The 20,468-nt window shown below is 44.8% G+C and overlaps 1 protein-coding gene across 2 annotated transcripts in view; it reads left to right on the plus strand.

Annotated features, from left to right (window-relative positions):
• The first annotated feature begins 880 nt into the window (after positions 1-880).
• trim62.1 (tripartite motif containing 62, tandem duplicate 1) overlaps positions 881-20,468 on the plus strand; it is a 57,486-nt gene continuing 37,898 nt past the window's right edge. Inside the window, exons 1-2 of one of the 2 annotated variants that reach the window (XM_076267632.1) lie at positions 881-972; positions 1,641-2,255. In XM_076267632.1, coding sequence (XP_076123747.1) covers positions 1,848-2,255 — 408 coding nt within the window. In that variant the 5' untranslated portion in view covers positions 881-972; positions 1,641-1,847. Of the gene's footprint in view, positions 973-1,640; positions 2,256-18,238; positions 18,447-20,468 lie in introns of those variants that run through there. The other variant, XM_076267633.1, reaches the window with a different exon arrangement.

A 20,468-nucleotide genomic window follows, 5' to 3' on the forward strand; every position in this document is an offset into this window, starting at 1 on the left:
GAAGAAGCCCTTTAGAATAGACTGCATATGTTAATCATATCACCCACATTAACACCCATCCCTGTCTGTCAATTTCATGAAGAAGAGCCCTTTAAAATAGACTACATATGTTTATCGTACCACCCATAGACACCCATCCCTGTCTGGGAGAAAAGAAAACCTGAGAGCTTGGGTGCCACAAAGGACACGCACCCCCCAGCAGGAATTTTGGCGCCTTCCCCATTAAATAATGTAATAAAGTATCTGTTAGTTCACAGTCCCAGAATAACAACTCATATTAGGCCTAACTGTTATTGTGTAGCCAAATCAGAATTTAACATTGTAATTTTTACATAGGTTTTAGCGACGGCTTGTTTGTGTTGAGATCAAACTCAGAGAGTGATAAGAGGGAACAAATCATTTGAAGTTACAAAGCACAGGGCCACTTGTAGCCTAGTCTACGCTTGATATAGGCCTACTACACGTTTGGTATGTGTCAACAAATATCAAGTGGCGTGTAGCCGTAGTTTTTACAGGCAACGCACTTTACACCTAGAAATGCTTAGGTTAGATTTATGAATAAACGCATGGATTGTGGATTGTGCCTGGATTGGAAATGAGGAAATTTGCGCGCTTCCATATTTTTCGTAGGGGGAGCACTTTCCTCTTACTGATTTGCGGACAAGGCAGCTTATTTTATAAATGCAATATTTTCACCTAAAAAAATAAAACCAAACATTAATTTTGACACATATGTAAATGTCTGGTCACAATTGCCTTGCATTGTGATGTACTACAAAATGTGTAACGGCTCGTCCAACCTATTTTATGAGTACACTGAAAATGGTTTATCCCATTGCTGTGTTTCATTCCTTCCTGGATTGACTTGTGCATTGGACAGAGTTGGTGCAGGTTGTAGAAGCGCAAAGAGGAGGAGGCGCAGAAGTTGTACGAAATGGTCAATCTGGCAAGGCTCGTCAAGAATTGAAAACGGTAGGGACATTACTCATGACACATTTCTTTTTCATCCATGCATGACAGACACGGAGTGTGTGTTTCATCTATGCAGAACAGAATGACTGTTTACATACTAAGCTAGCCAGTCTGCTAGCTAATTAGTTAGCGAGATGTAATATGGGCAGCTAACGATAGCTTGCTAACTGAGTGATGCCAAAGCGAATTTATGAGTGTTTAAAGTTGAGCACTGCGACGTGTGAAACGGTGTTGAAAAGCGTTATAGTGTCTCGCGCAAGCAACCCATTTGAACACATGGACACACATGGAATTCAAACCTGGAGTTTACATTCAAGTAATTTTGTCATCTAGGCAAGGGTTCCCATAAAAGCTCCGCATATTCCTTATCCTGAGCGACAGTGTCAGGCTAACGTTAATCATTTGCAAAGAAGCCATCTGGCAACCGAGTTAGCGATCGGCAGCTTTAACGTCACAGCACACTATATCATATATTGCTTTGATATCCATTTAACGTTCTTTAAATGCCGGTTATAACGTTGTTTAATACTTACCCCATTTCACTGCTTTGCTACCCTTTGTTTACAGACACAATGCTGATGCATGGATACATGCGGTCTTGTTTTCCTGTTGAATAGCATCAGCACATCAATGCAACTAACTGACGTGTCTGTCATTGTGTTTCACAGAGACTAGAAGAAGGGTGAACCGAAAGAAGACACCTCGCAGCCGTGAAATTGTCAAATTGACATAATATACCAATCTAATCATAAGCAAGTGCCCCTACCTATACTAGCGAAAGTGAATAGAATTTGTCAAACACTTCTACTCAAACTGAGCCCCAAACCCTTGTTGGTCAGGCTTACTTAAATGCTGCTTCCCCTACACACTTGCAAATGGCTTGCTGTCTGAAAGACGAGCTCCTGTGTTCAATCTGCCTGAGTATCTACCAAGACCCTGTCAGTTTCGGCTGCGAGCACTACTTCTGTCGGAAGTGCATCACGGAGCACTGGAGCAGACAGGAGCATCACGGTGCCAGAGATTGCCCAGAGTGCCGGAGGACCTTCGCTGACCCCCTGCTCTCCCCGAGCCTCAAGCTCTCCAACATCGTGGAGAGATACTCTGCCTTCCCGCTGGATGCCATCCTCAATGCACAGAGGAGCACCTACCCCTGCAAGGACCACGAGAAGGTCAAGCTCTTCTGCCTCACTGATAAGAGTCTTGTGTGCTTCTTCTGTGATGAGCCTGCCTTACATGAACAGCACCAGGTGACCACCATTGACGAGGCCTTTGAGGAGCTACAGGTAAGCCTTACAGTGGGGTGTACTACGAATCTCGATTAGTGGGTTAGCGAGGTATGTTGCGCTCAAAGCCAGGCTATGCTGTGACACGAAAGTGGATCTGTTTTAGTGTCGCTATATCACCATGGTATCTCATGCTGTCAACCAACCTGGTCGAGAGGAGGTTATGTGCTAAGTTATAGCTCAAATCGTGTAATCTACCGCACACTGACCAATCAATTGTCTTAAAAACGAAGTTATCTCACATGTAGGATTCTGTCATATATCTTACAGGTTGAGCTCCGCCTCTACTAACATTTTGGATCTCGAATGCGCTTTAATAGTGCTGTGCGTGCAAATGTCCCACTATGGACGTGCATACCATACAACAACTGATGACAATTGATTTATTTGATGTTATAGGTTAGTCACAAAAAATGACCGCAGTGTAGATTAAGCTATTGCTCATGAATGCGGAAGTAATTGTTTTTAAATAGAGGCGGTCTTGTGCGTCTCCACGTTACACGATTGGCCAAAGTCATCCCAACACCGAAAACGTTTGTTATGGAAGCATTCAGGGAATGCTCACAAGAACTGAGAAACTCTCAAACACACAAGGTGTGTGTGTGTGTGTGTGTTGGTGTGTTGGTGCTGAACATAAAATATCTATGTGTGTGTGAAACAAATTATCTGGCAGATAATCTGGCAGTGGTGTAATATGGAGACACAGCAGTCTTGGCGACCTCTGCAAATTCCACTCTGATTGCTTAGTGAAATATGTGGAAATCTGCTGGTGCCATGATGTATTTTGAAACCGAAACTTTTCTCTTCATAGACTTTGAACCAGCCATTTATTGGAAATAAGACTTGGGAATGAAATGAAACTTGGGAATAAATCTGCAATATGTTATTAGATTTTCCTTCCTTATTTAATCAGCCTTTAATGCAGATCAAGATACTGTGTTATTACAGATATGTATTTGGTCGTTTGAACAGCAGAATGGACCTTCTGTGATCCTGTGACCCAAAAAAGCAAGTGTCAATCAGTCATGTGTCCCACTTTATTCCTGCCTTGTGTATATTTTGGAGATTAGCAGGGTCTGGTCCTCTTTTTGGATCTAACATTTGCAGTTGTGTATTGAGGGTCAACTAATGAGAAGGCTATCAGTTTTAACACACACACACACACACACACACACACACACCATGAACCTCAGTACAGCAGTGGAACTCCCCCTGCAGCTCGTTCCCCTGGCTGCAGCTTGCAGATTGGGGCTGGGCTCAATGTGGGGCGGAGTGCAACGTTGAGCTCAGCCCAAAATCAGTTCGTCATTACCCGTTGACCTCTCTGTGTCCGTCAATTTACCCCGACTCGGAGTTAACTTTTTTTCAAGGAAGAATGCTTAACTCTATAAAAGCGTATCCTCCTTGAACTACTGCCCAAGTTAATCATGTCCCTTCCCCCCTAGCGTTCTAGAATCTGTGCTACACCATCGGCGTTTCTTGGGTAATCTAAGTAGGCCTAGGCTACGCTATAAAGGTCATTACATCCAGTCTGCATAAACATAGGCCTATGGCAATAACATTATCAATGCATTTTATCTCTAGCCTATAGGTATTTTCTTTATAGAATACTTTATAAAGAGTAGAGAACATAATACTGGCCTCTATAGCCTATTGTTTAGGCCTATACATAAATTTAATTGGGTGTGATTGCGGCACAAAAATCATATAACTCGCAATCAGTTGTGTCCGCGCGATAAAATCAGTTCATTTTGCCATAGAGACGGGTGTTACAACTGTTATTTGCATCATGTTAACTTGAAACAGAGGGACTGAAGATATGAATGACATGTGATTGAAGTCCACACGCTCAAATTTCACGAAGCAAACTTTTGCGGTTTAAAAAATAAATAAAAAATTGCGATGCTTGAATTTTGCACCTTTTTCTTAATATCTCTGGTCGTATTTAAGTAGACCATTCATATTTGGATGGCTATAAGATTCTACATAATTACATGATATGTGTCTATATACGTTTCTGTAGCTACACCATATCTTGAGAAAAAAACACTGTTACATTTGTACCACTGTTACAATTGTACCTCTCCCCTACGTATTATAGGCTACTCTACCCAGTACTGTTAGCCTAACAGCGAGAGTCTAACCTCCGTGTTTTGAGTCGAGGAAATGATTTTATAGATTTAAGCATTCTTCCTAGAGATTATGTTGAGAAATATAACTTGGACAGTAGGAAACAAGGTAGGCCCTACGGACATGGTCAGCTTGAGAAGATGTGCTGAAGGTGGGCTGAGCTCAACGTTGCGCTCCGCCCCACATTGAGCCCAGCCCCGATCTGCAAGCTGCAGCCAAGGGCTTCTCTGTGCTGGAGCAGGGCTCTCCACTCCTTCCAGTATCTTAACCATGGCACTTGTTCCACACCGTGATTGCTCTCAGCACATGCACGTGAGGCCTGATAAGACTCCATTGGCAGCTAATGGAGAGCAGTCGTGTTTGTGTATTGGGTGCTTATCTGCTGCATTTACAAACGCTTTACAAAGGGGGCCTGCTTGGACTACCTGAGGTTTCGAATGCTTCTTCATCACAGTTTGGCCTAGGCGTTGTGGATAAGGAAATGGTTGTTTTCTCGCTTTTGGTAGTTTATGGCAAGCTGCTGCAACATCGACAAACCCAGTTATCTCTGTCTTGACAGGTAGCTATAGCAACTGAGCAAAGATCACATCCTGCTATCTCTGTGTTGAAATGTTTACTCTACGGGCAGGTCCGGTTGCCTATGATGGCTCTTAAAATGTGTTATGTAAATTAAACCCCTATTTCACCCTGTTGATGCAAAGCAGCGGTTTCCTTTGCTTTGCCATCAGTCCTTTAGCAGTCACATAATTTGGTATACAGGTACAGGCATGTGCTTAAACTCACAAGCACGCACACAGTTCAAAAAGCTTTTTTGATCTTGCTTACAAAATGTGTGTGTGTGTGTGTGTGTGTGTGTGTGTGTGTGTGTGTGTGTGTGTGTGTGTGTGTGTGTGTAATCCCGATGGAGAATTAATTAGTGCAACACGCTGCAGTAGTCAGGCGATTTGTGTCGCTCTCTTTTCCAGAGGCACCCAAGGGAGAGATTTATGAAGCCCCCCCTGTTTCCGCACTTCCGCTTTTTATGTGTATCGCACGGACTGCTTGGACAAGTCCACTGGCCAGCCGGCCTGCTGACTGGACTCGAATCGCCTCGGCACTGTCTCTGTAAGACCTTCAAGGAAAGGCTCTCCAGGCTGTCTCTCTCTTCCCCCAGAAACAAGCATTACCAAGGAGATAGGCACACTCCAGTGCCAAGGTCCTTTGTCGCACACAAGGAGCGGTTTCCCAGGAAATTCCTCAATCGTTCTCCACAGCTAATTAAATGATTTAGCCAAAGCAAAGTGCCTTTGACCTGCGGGGAAGCCTGGGGGAAATGGGCATCTATTTTGGTTGCTGAGAGCAAAATGTAAATAAACTTCCAATCTGGATAAACGAGACCTTTTCTTTTCTTTTCTTGTTGTTGAAGTCCACATGGATTTTGAAGTTCTGTGGAGGAACGAACGCTCTACATTTCTTGTGGGTTTTTAATTTGTTGCGATGATTAGTACACTCAATTAATCCGCCGCTGAAAATTGCCAGCGTAACAGAAATAGCCTAATTAGGTCTGCATTTCCCCCTGCTTTCTCTGAGCACTTCAGAAACTTTCTGGTTAAATAATTTAACATTATTTCCTATCTTTGCTCGGTTGTCTCTCTTTTCTTAAAGCGACATGCTTATCCTTTGATTCACTTGAGCAGACTTCAGTTTTGGCACTTTGAAGAAATGAAGGAACTAAGGAAACAGGTAAATTGGGTTCTATTTCAAGAATATTCTTTCCCGAGTTAATGATCATGCCAGATTCCCTCCGCCTCTTCGCTTCGGCACATAATGTTCTACATCCTGTCAGTCTTCCAGTTGCCTGCAAACACCCAAGGTCTGATGCAATGGCGTGGACCAATCCCATCTCATTTGTGGTCAGGATGCTGCCAGGTTGGCAGCGAACCTGTCTCAGGAGGAACTTTCTACACTTTCAGTGTGCGACTGTGCGTGGGCATGGGCTCATGAGTGATACTCATGTAAAACGACTTAACGTCACACAGGCCCACTTGTCATTAGTTCTGCACAGCCTGGTTCAGCTGAATAAGCCTGGAAGGGGGCCTATGTGTTTAAAGGCGCTTACAAGTGGGCAATAAAGGCCTGCGAATGGAATGCATTCAGGCTTGGCAAACTTTCAGTGCTCAAAGGAATCTATGTTTTAGCCTCCTCTGCGTGAGCGTTATTAAGCCACTTGTTTCCATATCGCAAATTAATTCCACAATCATACAAGTCGTGACTATTCCGGAGAACAGATGGGGTGGGAGTTCGGTTATGTTCTTCTGTTGAGTGAGTGAGTGAGTGTGTGTGTGTGTGTGTGTGTTCTGCCCTTTTAACGCTCCTATGTTGTTTGATAGGATAATTATGTGGAATGGCTTTGCCTTGGTGCCAAGCAGTTCTATCGGGATCCGATAAATCTGGATGTGCTGGAATCTGGACATTGTAAGTACGGCCTGTTCTGTGGCAGTAGTTCTGCCCTTGTGAATCTTGTCCTCGCCGGGTTCTCCAAGGCAGTGCGAGCTCACCAGGGAACCAGAATAGATCTCCCCACCAGGGAGCTGTCAGACCACAGGGGGTTCTCAATCATCATGTAGATATCTGTGTAAGTCCTTCTGCTACTGATCTACCATTATTTCTTTCATGCTTAATCTCATTGTTTAACAATATATGCAAGTGCCTAAACTATATTTTATTGGTAAAGTGATTTTAAGGTATGACTCACTCACTCTCTCACTCACTCACACACTCTCAATCTCTCTTATCGTTCACCTTCCTCCTTCCTTGTTCCCTTGCTCTCCCTATCTGCCATACCGTTCAGTCTTCCCCTTCCAGCCCTGCACCTCTCCTTTGCAATCTATTCCATGCTTCTGCAGCCCCCTCCCTCCATCCATCCCTCCCTCCCTCTTTCCTCCATCCCTCTCTCCCCCCCCCCGGTCTGTGTGTCTGTCAGTAATGACATCTTCGGAGACCCTGCGCCTTGTCTCCCCACAGCCCAGCGTGCTCCAACACAGGCAGCTGTCAGGCGAGGAGAAGGAAAAACAGGCACCGCAGAGCTCAGTCATCGGCCCCGTGGCCTGTAAAACAGCATCTTTGGGAAAACATCAATTATTCAGCACTTTGATGCCTAATTGATGTCTAATTCAGGTCATTTCATTTTGGCTCGCTTTATTAATCCACGAGGCTGTTAATGTCACTCGCAGTGTATCTACTCCTGGTTTGCTCCACACACACACACACACACACACACACACATACACACACACATATGCACACACCCACAGCCAGGGCAATAGAATTGTCAATAAAATCACTCCGATAGAAAGGAAGGGGGTGAATTTGGGACTCAGTATTAGAGTTAAAAGCTGCATCAAGCCCCTCATCATGCCAGGCATCCCAGCCAGCATGCTCCCTGGTGCCTGGTAAACAGTGGGCATTGGCGGGCAGAAGGGGCAGGATTTTGCCTGTTGCTGGTACTGCCTTTGCCACAATGTGGCTGATAGATCTGCCTGTGTAATCTGCTTAACTTTGCATGTCACCCCTGTAACCTCCGCTCCAGGATCTTGGCATTAATGGGAGAGGCTTGCCAGGCCCTCTAGTTTGCTGGTGGAGCAATATCTGTCTAAGGGCGTTTTCACACCGACAGCCTTTAGTTTGTTTTAATCCAACTCGAGTGCTTTTGGGCCCTTGTTTCGGTTCGTTTGTGTTGGTTGGAAAGCAACAATCGCACTCAGCTGCACACCAAATTGATCGGTCCGAGACCTCAAAAAAGAGGTGGTCTCGGTCCGCACCATCTAACGAACTCTGGTGCGGTCCTGCTGGTGAGAAAGACAACCTGAAACAAACAGGTCCAACTGTCTAGTTGTAGTGAATTATGGGAGTTAAGATCACTTGATCGTTGGTAAAATTAGGTACATTTCATTTCCTATTCACTTCCTAAATAAATGGCATGCGCCATTGGTCCTAATAATGTGCAACATGGACAAATGTGGATGTGTGAGGAGATACAAACAATGTTGCATACATGTATGGTTGGTTGAGTAAACATTTTCTAGCTGCAGTCATGACTAGTTTCCAAATTCCACAATTTGCCAAAAGTCACAAATGCAAACAAACAATGAGCCAAGATCGCCCCGTAAAACTGTCACTCCAGTGTGTAGCCTACAACGAAATAGCTTGAAATACCCAGAAGAAACACCTGAGGGAGCTGTCAATTCCCACGCAGTTTGGTCCGCCTAGAAACAATGCGTGTGTGAAACCGAACCGGACCAAAGTTTCTTCACGACATTGTACCAATTTATTGCCTGCTGCGGACCAAATAACTGAACTATAGGTCTGAAATCGCCCTAATTGTGTGTGTGTGTGTTTCTCTGTCTGTGTGTGTGCATGCATGCATGGGCTAAGACACAAACCTGGACCCCTGCGAACACATACCTGCACACACACATAAGCTCATCACTCAAGCTCTCAAAACACACACACACACACACTAACAAGTGACTCATTCAAGTGTGCCTGTGCAGGCAGGCACAAACGTGCGTGTGTGCATGTGTACATGCTTGGGGGTAATGACTGAGGAAAGCGGGACTGCGGTGTAGAGGGAACTAATGCACTTCCTCCGTCTCCAGGGAGATGGGTGTTTTTTTCTTGGTATCCATCAGCATTTCCACCACTGAGCTGCTCCCATCCTGCCTTTTGCTGTCCCGCCGGTGGGATTCGTCATTCAATCTGCCAGTCGCTCACTGTGCAGTCATGGCACTCATGTAAAGAAATTACTTTCTGCACCATACCATCACAACAGATGTCTGTCAGGGGATAGGTTACAGGTTCAGGAACCTGGCATGTATTTAGCCTGGGATAATCGCATGCCAGCTACGGTGATTTTCATTGGCCTTGGCTCTTAGTAGTAGTTGTTGTTGGTTTTTGGTGTGTGACATAATTCTAAGCAAATATATACAGTAAATGCAATGTGGACCTTGGTCAGATTTCATTGAGTTGCAGTTTATTTAGAAAACCAGTCCATGTGCCTAAAGATAATGTAATATCTTTATCTTTATGCACAGAGAGGTAAGCTTTTTGTGAGCAGGGATAAATAGCAGGATGTTTTGTTAGGGAAAGTTAGGCATTTTTTTCGCCAATCTTTTTTTACTATGTGTTCCTATAGATGTCTAGTAACACCTCCCAATTTATCCACGGCCAAATCCTCTGGGAAATGCCTGGAGAGCCAATCAAGTTTGGGATGCCCAGAGGGTCTGGGCGAAAATAATGAAAACATTTTTTTTTACCAATATTAGCTTTTGAGATGTCTAACTAGAGGGTTTTTTAGGGGTGCCGAATCTATCCCAGCCATTAGTTTTGAGTAAAAATGACGTCAAGTCCATAAAAAATCCATAACAAGGTTTTATTGAACAATTACAAAACAAAACTTCCTTAATCAGTTTAAAATTTAACAAACCTCATCCAACTCCCCTGCACTCCCTCACTCCTGTTATCTAGCTGGTTGATGTTCAGGCAAGAGTTATCATGACCGTTCCCACAAGCAGAAATACACCTTGCTTTTTACAGCAGCACCCCTGCACAGTTGCAGCTGACAAACTGCACAAAGTCTATCACTGGATGTCCTTGTGTATGGATGGAAACAAGGACAACACGGTTATGCACCAGTCCCTACAACAGATCCCTGATTACCCTCTGAAGTTTGTCAGCTGCAACTGTGCAGGGGACTGTGACACTCTCAGATATTCAGTGGCCAGGCTGTGATCCCAACCTTTTCTTAACAGCAGAAACAGTATTTGGTCTTTTTTTTAGAGACAACTTGATTCATGTCTCTTATTTTGACATTTCAACAAGCAGATGTAGCAGCGCCTCTGTCTGTCAATTATACTAATCATCCGCTCTCTCAGCGCTCCCTCCATTCAGATCCAGTGACAACCAGCATGTGCTATGCTAGGCTAGCCTACCTGCTGCTGCTGCTGCTGCTGCTGCAGCTTCTCTTATTCCGGTGACCTTGTACAGCCACTGAAGCCAATTGATACTCTGCAGTATCAGGGGAACCGGCCGGTTGCCCTGGTGCCCAGTTGCTATTGGTTTCAAGGTTGTTCGCCCTGCTGTTATTTTCCATTGGCTGGTGCTTGGTGACAACCCAGATCTAGCAGACTGGAGAGGAGGAGATGGTGGTGGGGACGGCACACTTGGACTCCATGCTGAGTCCTGATGTCTCGTGCTGCCCAGGGAAGGAGTTCTGACCGAGGCCATTCTTGTCATTGTGAGCCAAACTGTCAGATGGCTGCGTGAGTTTGGAGCGAGGCAAGTAAGAAGAGAGACCTCGACTGACTGATTTGCCTGCTCGCCCCGAGAATTTCTTTCTGCTCCATTTGTCCTTAGATAGCCTGGTGCCTTTAACCCCCCCCCAAAAAAGTCCACTCCACTCTTTCTTCTCGGCTCCGCTCCACCATGCTCTGTGGCAGTACTGTAGTTTATTTCTTTCTTTGTTGAATTAATTTCCTCCACAAAGCAGCAGGCGTCGCATGAAACTAACCGAGCCGAGACAAACCTCCTCTGTTCTTCTAGGACTTGCTTTTCCTCATGGCGTAGGCTTTCTTAGCAGATCAGGGTTTTCCTCTCATGTTGAATCAGGACACACCATGGTTTTCCTCATGCTGGCGTGATGTTGGATTTTGTGTACTGTGTTGGTCTAGTCACATGCACTAGCCTCGTGGCATTCCAACATGAGGATGTTCAATCAAATCTAGCATAAGTGTGTTTCCTTGTCTCTCAGGCTCATCTTACACACACACACACACACACACACACACACACACACACACACACACACACACACACATACAAGCGTAGACCCTTGCCCTTGCCCTTGTGGTGGTGTTCACCTGTGGTTAAAAATGTGTCCTTTACAGACCCTCACAGTCACTCCTCTTGTGTCTCTGCCTAGGGCTGCAGTCATGACTCAGGCACTAACAAGGGCACCCGTATCTGCTAACGCCTCTCCTGTGGCCGGGGCTTCCTCTCCTCTCTAACACTTGTTCATCCACCGTTTCTTGCTCGCTCCTTGTATATTTCTCTTTTTTTCTTGCTTTCACTCTTTCTCTCACTTTCTGTCCCTCTGTCTCTTTATTTCTGTCTTTTATGACTTTCTTTTTCCTCTTCTGTTTCTCTCCATTTCTCTTGCCCTCTTTATTCCCCTCTCTCTTGCACACACTCTTGTATGCAGACTCGTCTCTTTCTTCCTTTTTTTCCTCTCTTATGCTTGTGGTCCTTCTTGTTATTTACATCTTACCACACCACCCCTTTCTCTCCATTTCTTTATCTCTCTCTCTCTCTCTCTCTCTCTCTCTGTCTTTTCTGTTTTTTTCCCATTCCGCTTTCGCCTTATCCCATCGCTTCATTAAACAGCAGAGCTTTCTCCTGCTCGTCTGAGAGCCCAAAAGGGCTAGTGCTGGTATATTGGCAGACCGTGCCGTCTACCTGCACGCTACAGCTTCAAGGTGCCGAACCCGTTATCACGACTGCTTGGGGGAGCTGTGGTCAAAAGCACAGCGGTCACAATCTATTAACCACATAACGCAGATAACGTCATTAGGAAGCGGCGCTACATGGCGCAGCAGCAGAGGGAGGCGCTTCCCTTTTTACATGGCCGGCACTGGAACTAATTCAGGGAAATGGCACTACTGAGGGCACCCTGGGAGGCACTGAAGTTGATTTAGCTTGTGCTATCAATTAGACACAGCCAGAGATGGGTGAAACGAGAAATGAAAAGGATGCTCCAAAGCAGCTTCTTATCTCACACAAGCTTGGCTTCGTGTGTGTGTGTGTGTGTGTGTGTGTGTGTGTGTGTGTGTGTGTGTGTGTGTGTGTGTGTGTGTGTGTGTGTGTGTGTGTGTGTGTGTGTGTGTGTGTGTGTGTGTGTGTGTGTGTGTGTGTGTGTGTGTGTGTGTGTGTGCGCGTGCGCCATGTTTGATCATCTGCTGGAAGTCAACTTTAAGTCAACTGTAAATTAGATTCTATATAGAAGACAAAAATATATAATGGATTTTCAGTTTTTTTTCTACATTAAATGGTTATGCTTAAATATTATGCAAACATACATTAGAACCTTACTTTGACAGAGTTTGTAATCTGTTTAATGCCTCTGACCTGAAAAACATAGGCTGAAATGGCAGTTAGTTTTATTAATGGGATTTTGAGCAGTGACAAATCAATGTAAAGAGGTAATGGGTGACAATATAATGCAGTCTCTGAACAAATGAACATGCAGTGTGTGCATGTATTCTATTGATCAATATGGCATTTTGTCTTCATCACATGACTCAAATGGGATCAACCAAGCGTCATCAAATTTCCAAAACGCTAGATAGGCCATTGTGATGTTTTTGTGATGGTTTTGGTCCCATTTTGGACCTTGTGGTAATGAAGATTTATATTATGGGTGTTTTCATACTCAAGCAGTTCCAAAGGGCAGTTCCAAGGTAGATTATAACAGATGTCAGGTCTACTACCCTCAATACTTTGTACTGACTAATAATGTGAACGTTTTGTAATAAATATTTATAACCAATAATAAAGAATTGTGTGCGCTGTATTGTAGTCAGTGTCTTCAGTGGTGCCCATCAGACTGTCTCTGATCAAAGGAAGCCTGCGACTTAAGCCCTGCCATAAATCCCAGTCTGTGAATATGGCTGCCGTTATTGGCAACTATAATAAACACAGGAAATCAGAGCCCGCACTTCCTTGAGGCGGAGAAACTGAACTTTGACACTCTATTTGTGGCCAGACACGTCCCTCCTCCGCAGCCCCATTATAAATCATGGGAGTGTTTGTCTCCAGCATGAGGATGGGCTGGATGAGGGTGTGTGTCTTCAGTCCTTGAGGTAATAGAACTGCCGGCCCGAGATTGTATTTTCTATTTGACACGTCTTATCCCAGGCTGTAAATCCGTGACTGTCAATATAATGTCTGCAGTGTGTAGCGCTGCATAAGAAATGTGCCCCCCCCCCCCATTCCATCCCCATTCCCAAGGTAGCAGAACGTCACCACCTGATTGAAAAGTCATCTCAGACTAAAGCCCCATGACAAACGTCCCACTGTGAATGTAGACGTGTCTGCAGTTTCCCTGTAGCATGCAATGAAAAAATATATAGCCATTATGCCTGGGGCTATCGTGACTCGCATATGCTGCAGCATGCAGGCCAGTTAAATAGAAAGATAGGAAGATGCTGGAGCAACAACAGTGAACCAGTTACTGTGGATTTGTGTTTGGCACGTAGGAAGGCCTATGCTTTCGATCATAGCCACATGAATAAGATGCAAATCTGAAATAGATCACCATAAATTCCTGAATCACTGTGCTAGTGATCCTTAGCCATGTGCCTAACTAACTACATGAAGAAAACGCTATATTTATCTTAGGCAGAATTTCTGATGGGTTTGTGGCATTGCCTGTGCTGGCTATTATGGGACACTGTTCCATTCTGCAGTGACATAGCTAAAGTGAGGTTCTGTATTGGTGACTTTTATTATCCATTAGCTTTGCAGTTTAAGCCATATTTTAACTGGGCTCTGCATGTCTCACTTGCTGTAAATATTTTTTCTGCCAAGGTGCTCAGTCTAATCTTGGCAGAAATGACATTTCAATCATCCTGGAAGCCTTGGAGCACATTCCCTGAAAGCTTTTATTGCTTATGTGGCTTGGGCTGAGAGCGAAGCCTGATCCATGCATGCCACCAAACATCCAGCTGAATCTACGGCAAATGTAGGGCTGTGCAGGAAATGCTGCATCTGCCCACTGCGCCATCTTTGGGGAAGCTGAAACAGCTTAGATGAGTGTATTTCACAGCCGGTGCGTGTTCAGTTTAGAGCGCTGAGGCTGCGGAGCTTAAGCTGAGCTTTGAGCCGATGTGCCCGTGTGTGTGCGCATGTGTGTGTGTGTGTGTGTGTGTGTGTGTGTGTGTTTGGGTGAGTGTCAGCGCGAGGTCCAAGAGCCTTGTGGAGGGACTGCCCTGTTTGCCGCGGGGCTGGCCAACTCACAGGCTCACACTGGGAGTTAGCTGAGCACTGGATCACCAAGGGAGCGGATTTGCGTGTCATCTCAGGCTAAGGAAAAGTAGAAGTGCTGGCCAGGAGAAGTTAAGTCTGTAAATATGGGTCTTACCCTGAGCCCTGAGTCCTACTCTCTCCCCCCTTTCCCCTACAGCCCTAGGGCCACTGGGGCCGATGTTGGTATTTCGTGCAGGTTTAGCTACTGTAGGCTGCCTGGGTTTGGTTGATTCATTTCAAGCCAACTTGTGTCCCGGGCAGGGAGCGAGGGCCTTTGGATCTCCTCTGCCCTCATATGCACACATGCATACACACACACACACACACACACACACACACACACACACACACACACACACACACAGATACTAATGGCCCATCTGTTCGTATTTGCTTGTTTTCATGACAATGGCTGCACAAAGTGGCTGCACGCTAATTGATCCCAAAAATCAGCTGGGCAGGCTTAAGCCTTCACCTCCTGCCAGATTACTATGATCCGTTCAATGTTGCATGTCCGTGTGTGTTTGTGAATATACTGTGTGTGTTTGTGTGTGTGTGTGTGTGTGTGTGTGTCTGAGAGAAAGACAGAGATCACCCCTCTAACTACAAGTCAAGTCAGTGTCAATAAATGGATTGTAGCCATCTGAATGTGAACCCCCCTCTCCCCTGCTTCAGATCAGCTAGTAAGCCTGGGCCATGGAGCTACTGCAGCCACCAAAGTATTATACTAGACCAGATACAATGAGACAATGAGCACTCCTAATTATCCCTCTGGCCTGCCCTCTGTTGTTTGGATGCTCTGAGCCTCTGCCTGCATACACACACACACACACACACACACACCTGCAGCTCTTTAACAGTTGGCCTGGTGGCGCGAGGAGAAGGGTGGGGGGTTAGCGGGTAGCTCAACGGGCTGGCTTTGGGACAGCGGCTCGTCTTCTCCCTGATTAGATGTGGTATTAGCGCAGATTAGCATCCATTGTTCCGTGGCCGAGCCCCAGAGCCCCGAGAGGGGCAGTAAGCTGGGCTAATTCTCCCGTGCCACGGAGCGCTACGCTGCAGCACACCACTCCACACCACAGCCCAGCTTGGCCCAGCACAGCACAGGACCCACGGCTGAGGTTTGAGGCTTGTGCACGCTTAGCGATTAGCGCTTAGTGATCAGCTCTGTGTGATTCAATTAGACGTCCTGTTGATCAGAGGGTTCATTAGCGCTCGTCTTCCCTGGGGGGGTCAACACAACGCCATAGCTATCAGGATGGATTTTCTGTCTCTGAGAGTAGTAACCCAAAAAACTCAGATATACACACGCAGACACACAGAGACAGACTGTCTGTCTCGAGCTTTTATGTGCATGGGGGGGCCATTTTTCTTTCTCCTTATCTGTGCCTTTGTTCTTCGCTCCATGCATCAGTCCATGATTATATTGTTTTGTCAATGTTTCTCTCTCTCTGTCTCTCTCTCTCTCTCTCTCTCTCTCTCTCTCTCTCTCTCTCTCTGTCCAAGTTTAGAGATTCAAAGGATCTCCCTTTTCTGTGACAATGCTACTGGGCAATCAGACCAAGGCCGTCTATCAGTTAACAGACCAAACAACACACACACACACACACACACACACACACACACACACACACACCTTAAGAAACTGAATACCTTTTGCGACACCTTCTGCATATATGTGCACACACAGTGCACACACATTTGCGCAATACACAGATCGCATTACACTTTTTGGGAGTAAGCTCTTTATACTCGAATGTACACACACACACACACACTCTCACACACACACCCGCAGACTCACACAGTGAACTCCTGTCTGTGGGACTAGGCTTATATCCTGGCTCAAACAGCAGGCATTTGTCTACAATGAATTATTGAGCACCATCATTCTGACCAGAGCCTCATGGCACAGGAACTCCCGTAGGAGAGGTGCCATACTCTTGCAGAATAAGATCTTCTGCTTACACTCTCTTAAGATGATAGAAGCACATGTAGAGCCAGTTCTTTTGTAGTCAAAATTATAGAACTTTTCGACAGTGATGAATTTTTTTTAAGCTCACAAAGAAACTTCTCTCTCATAAGTATACTTCACAATAATAACGGTCCCTTCAGGTTTTTTGGAAAAAAGCTTCTGAGCCATTTGCTGTTCCTTCAAAGAGCCATTATGGAGTTTTGGTCCAAATGTTTTTTTCTAAAAACCAGAAAAACACGGTTGTTGACACGCTAACTAGCGTCTTTTGGGGATATGTTAGCCGATGGCATGCTGTAAAGGACTTTCGTTGGATGTTTGACCTAAACCACAAACTTAATAATTCATAGCCTGCATGGCTAGTGGTGTGGACAAGTGTGTTTATATGCTCTTTACATTACCATATTCCTTAAAAAGTGATGTGAAGATAAGATCGATAGTAGTTGCTCATTAAAGCCATGCCTCCAAAAAGTTCCAAATTGTTGCACAGTGTTTCTTTAAAAAAAAAACTTATTGGACTTCTGAACTTATTTGTGGGAGTGAAGTTGCAGATGTAGCCTGACTAGGTGTAGATGGTGTTGTGAAGGGTTTCCCACCCACTGCAAGAACTGTTGGCAAATCGAAACTATTGCATCACCGAGTCCCTCCCCCAAACCTGCTGTTGTGTCTTCATACTTATCCAGAAGGTTCCAGAACATGAGTCACTCTACATGTCACATGAGGTGGTTGCTAAGTGATCACTCTCAGTAATAACAATTTGTTGTGTGTGTTATTGGATGAAAGTGTGTGTGTGTGTGTGAGGGTACACTCGCTTGAAGCGCATTTCGGTGCTTATGTTTCAATTTACGAATGGGGATAATTGACTCACAAGATTGAGAGTGGAAAAGCAGGGAGTTGTGCTGAACATTGTGGGTATTGATTTGTTTGGAAGAAGCAGAGATTAAATCGAATTGGGCTTGGGTGTGTTGATTCCTTATAGTTCTGCTCCACTGCATTCACAGAACATTTGTCTGTGTGTGTGGTTGTGTGTGTGTGTGTGTGTGTGTGTGTACCCTCACAGACAACACACTCAGGGCCAGTCTACCAATTACCAATCACTAGAACACTCTGCCAAGCCAATCATGTCAAGACCAATTCTCTCTCTCTCTCTCTCATTCTCTCTCTCTCTCTCTCTCTCTCTCCTGTCTCATTTCTGATCTCTGATGTTTACCATCTCTGTTCTTTCTCTGCCTTGTTTGCCATAATGAATGTCCACTTCCACTTAGCCGTGAAACACGGCAAAGTTCCGTGTGGCTGTTATTCATTCCCACATGAGATGGCATGATACAGAATACTGAGCTCTGAACCTACATAAGATGTGAGGCAATCAGAGCGAACTGGCCTTCAGTATCATACTGGTCCTGTCTCTTGTTCGTCCGGCTCCAAGGCCATGTAGAGGGTAAATTGGAAGTGCTGGATTCATAGTTACTAGATAAACGGCTTAGACTGAAAGAAAAAGACTGGTTAATGTGGGTGCTGTGATTTGTGATACTAGGCCTCATCACACACACACACACACACACACACACACACACACACAGACACACACACACAGACTTACAGATTATGTGTGACAGCGCTGCAAAGGGACTTTGCTGTGTTCACTTTTAGGCCATGCTCCATAGTAAGCAGATAAGTCCACTGGTAAGAAGATAATATCAGACTTGTTCAGAATATGCTACTGTGTGTGTGTGTGTGTGTGTGTGTGTGTGTGTGTGTGTGTGAGTCATTGTTAGAGATTGATAGATAGAGAGATTGAAGGAGGAACATGGAGAGAGAAAATGAAACACACAGAAGCACACGGAGTCTTTTGTAGGTCAGATAAAGTAGTACTGCTGGCAAGCAATTAGATCGGAAATCTTCCGTGAGGGAGAGAAGAAAGAGGGAGAGTGTAAAGCGAGAGATGGGAGGAAGAGAGGATGAGAGAGAGACATTTACTTGCAGCTGCAGCCAGCCCAGCCGAGAGGCATCAAGGAAACAACGTCTGTAAGGTTAGGCGCCAGACGCCGGGACGTGGGCTTTACTTGTCTGTGTGTTCTGTTCTGTCTATGTGTGTATCTTGGTGGGTGATTGTATGTGGTGTTAGATCTATGCAATGGGGTATATAGATAGATAGATACTTTATTGATCCCCAAGGGGAAATTCAAGATATATGTGATGTGTATTAGGGCTGTGTGTGTAATATGTGTGTGTTAGGGCTGTGTATTGGCAAGGACCTCACAATACTATATGAATCACGATACATGGGTCACGATACAATACATATTGCGATATGTTACAATACCTTTTACCGAAAATGTAAAAATAGAGCTGGAAACACAATTTGCTGTGTACCATCTGGGCAGTATTATATGTAGATCATATTATGGTAATTTAGCAGACAAATATAATTTAAAAAAAGATATCGCAATAGTCAGCTGTACTGTATATACATTTTTGCACAGCTTAATGCTTTAATAAAAAATATAGATATTTGGCGGCAGTGGCGATACGATATATTGCACAAGTGGTGATACGATATATCAATATTTGGATATCGAAAGCACAGTCCTAGTGTGTGTTTGTGTATTGTCAACCATGGAAACTGTGCATTGTGCATGCATGCAACTCTATAGCCTGTGTGTGTGTGTGTGTGTCCCTGTGTCTGTTTGCTAGTAGTAGTTAATATTCATTTACATAAATCAGAACTGAAACAAGTTGTTCCCCTCTAAGAATTTAGACTGTCAAATAATAATGGAAGGTCGGATCCATCGTCGCCTCCCCTGTGAGTGAGTGAGTGTGTGCATCTGTGTTTGTGTATTAACTGTGTGTGTGTCATGAGTGTGTGTGTCAGAACACTAATGTGTCTGAGTTCCATATGGGCTCTCCACATCTCGCACCACAGGCTTGTTTTCGAAGCCAGGAATGTGTTGCTGACAAACTGCGGTTTTATTTAATCCTAAGGAGCTTTTTAAAGATGACATGCTTATACATTACGATTTTTTCCCTTCCCATAATCCTTCATTCAGTGTGTGTGTGTGTGTGTGTGTGTGTGTGTTTGTGTGTGTTTCCCTCCGGGTCTCTTGCTCCCAGAGGGGTCAGATTTGACAGTGTGCTCTGCATGGTTTTACACTAAATTTAGCCCTGTCTGGGTCCACAGGGGCAGAGCCACACACATTCTAATCTGCGCCAGTCTGGCGACTGAAAGCCAGCAGCAGCAGAGGGTCTGCTTCATTGGGTTTGGCATGGCTTTGTTTTTTTCACATAGGAAGTGGTTAGGGAGGGGTGGTGGTGGGAATTGACTGCCCCTCTCCCCACTCTAGTTTTGCCAGTGAGTGAATCTAGTGAGTGCATGAACCGACAGCTGATGTCTGAGGTCAAGCCTTTAGCAACAGGGTGTGATTGAAGGTAATGGTGATGATTGCATTGGTGTCGATAGTGCTGCTGTTATGTTGGGTCTGTCCGTAATGGAAGGCAGCTGCCCTGCTGTCTTCAACCGTCTAACGAGTTATTTCCTGTAGCAGGCATCAAGGTACTAGCTATCAACTTTGTTTTGGACGGTATAGCAAGATGGCAGCACAAAACTCCGTTGCCAGGATACAGACGGCTAACTTAGGCCCAGTCAGTGGGAGTTGAAGCAGAGATGTTTTAAATAATCTTGAGTTGAAGACAGCTTAAAGGGTACTTGCATGCTGCCTTCAAAATTCGGCAAAACAGAGGTATGTTAGAAGGCAGAATTTTTAGAAGGCAGGATTTTTCCTGTTTCAGACACAGCCATTGACTCATATTGACTTTGAGCAGTGCCAAGCACCTTTACATAGATGCATATCCTTTTATTTCTACACCTATTTTAAAGTCAGTGAGTTAATTTTTCATTCATGTGGTGATTTAATCGTCACATTACTATAACTGACTTTTTTTTTCCTCAGCCTACTGGTTTCCCAGCCCAGATCAGTGTAGGATCAATGCCACTAGTTGGCCTGCGTCCCGGCAGTTGGATTGACAGGTGCTGATTTGGGAGCTTTAATGGTATA

This window comes from Alosa pseudoharengus, unplaced genomic scaffold (genome assembly GCF_046254945.1).
Source record: "Alosa pseudoharengus isolate Yale_2024_CS ecotype anadromous, Long Island Sound unplaced genomic scaffold, YU_APseudo_1.1 YU_APseudo_1.1_scf_5, whole genome shotgun sequence".
NCBI lineage: Eukaryota > Metazoa > Chordata > Actinopteri > Clupeiformes > Clupeidae > Alosa > Alosa pseudoharengus.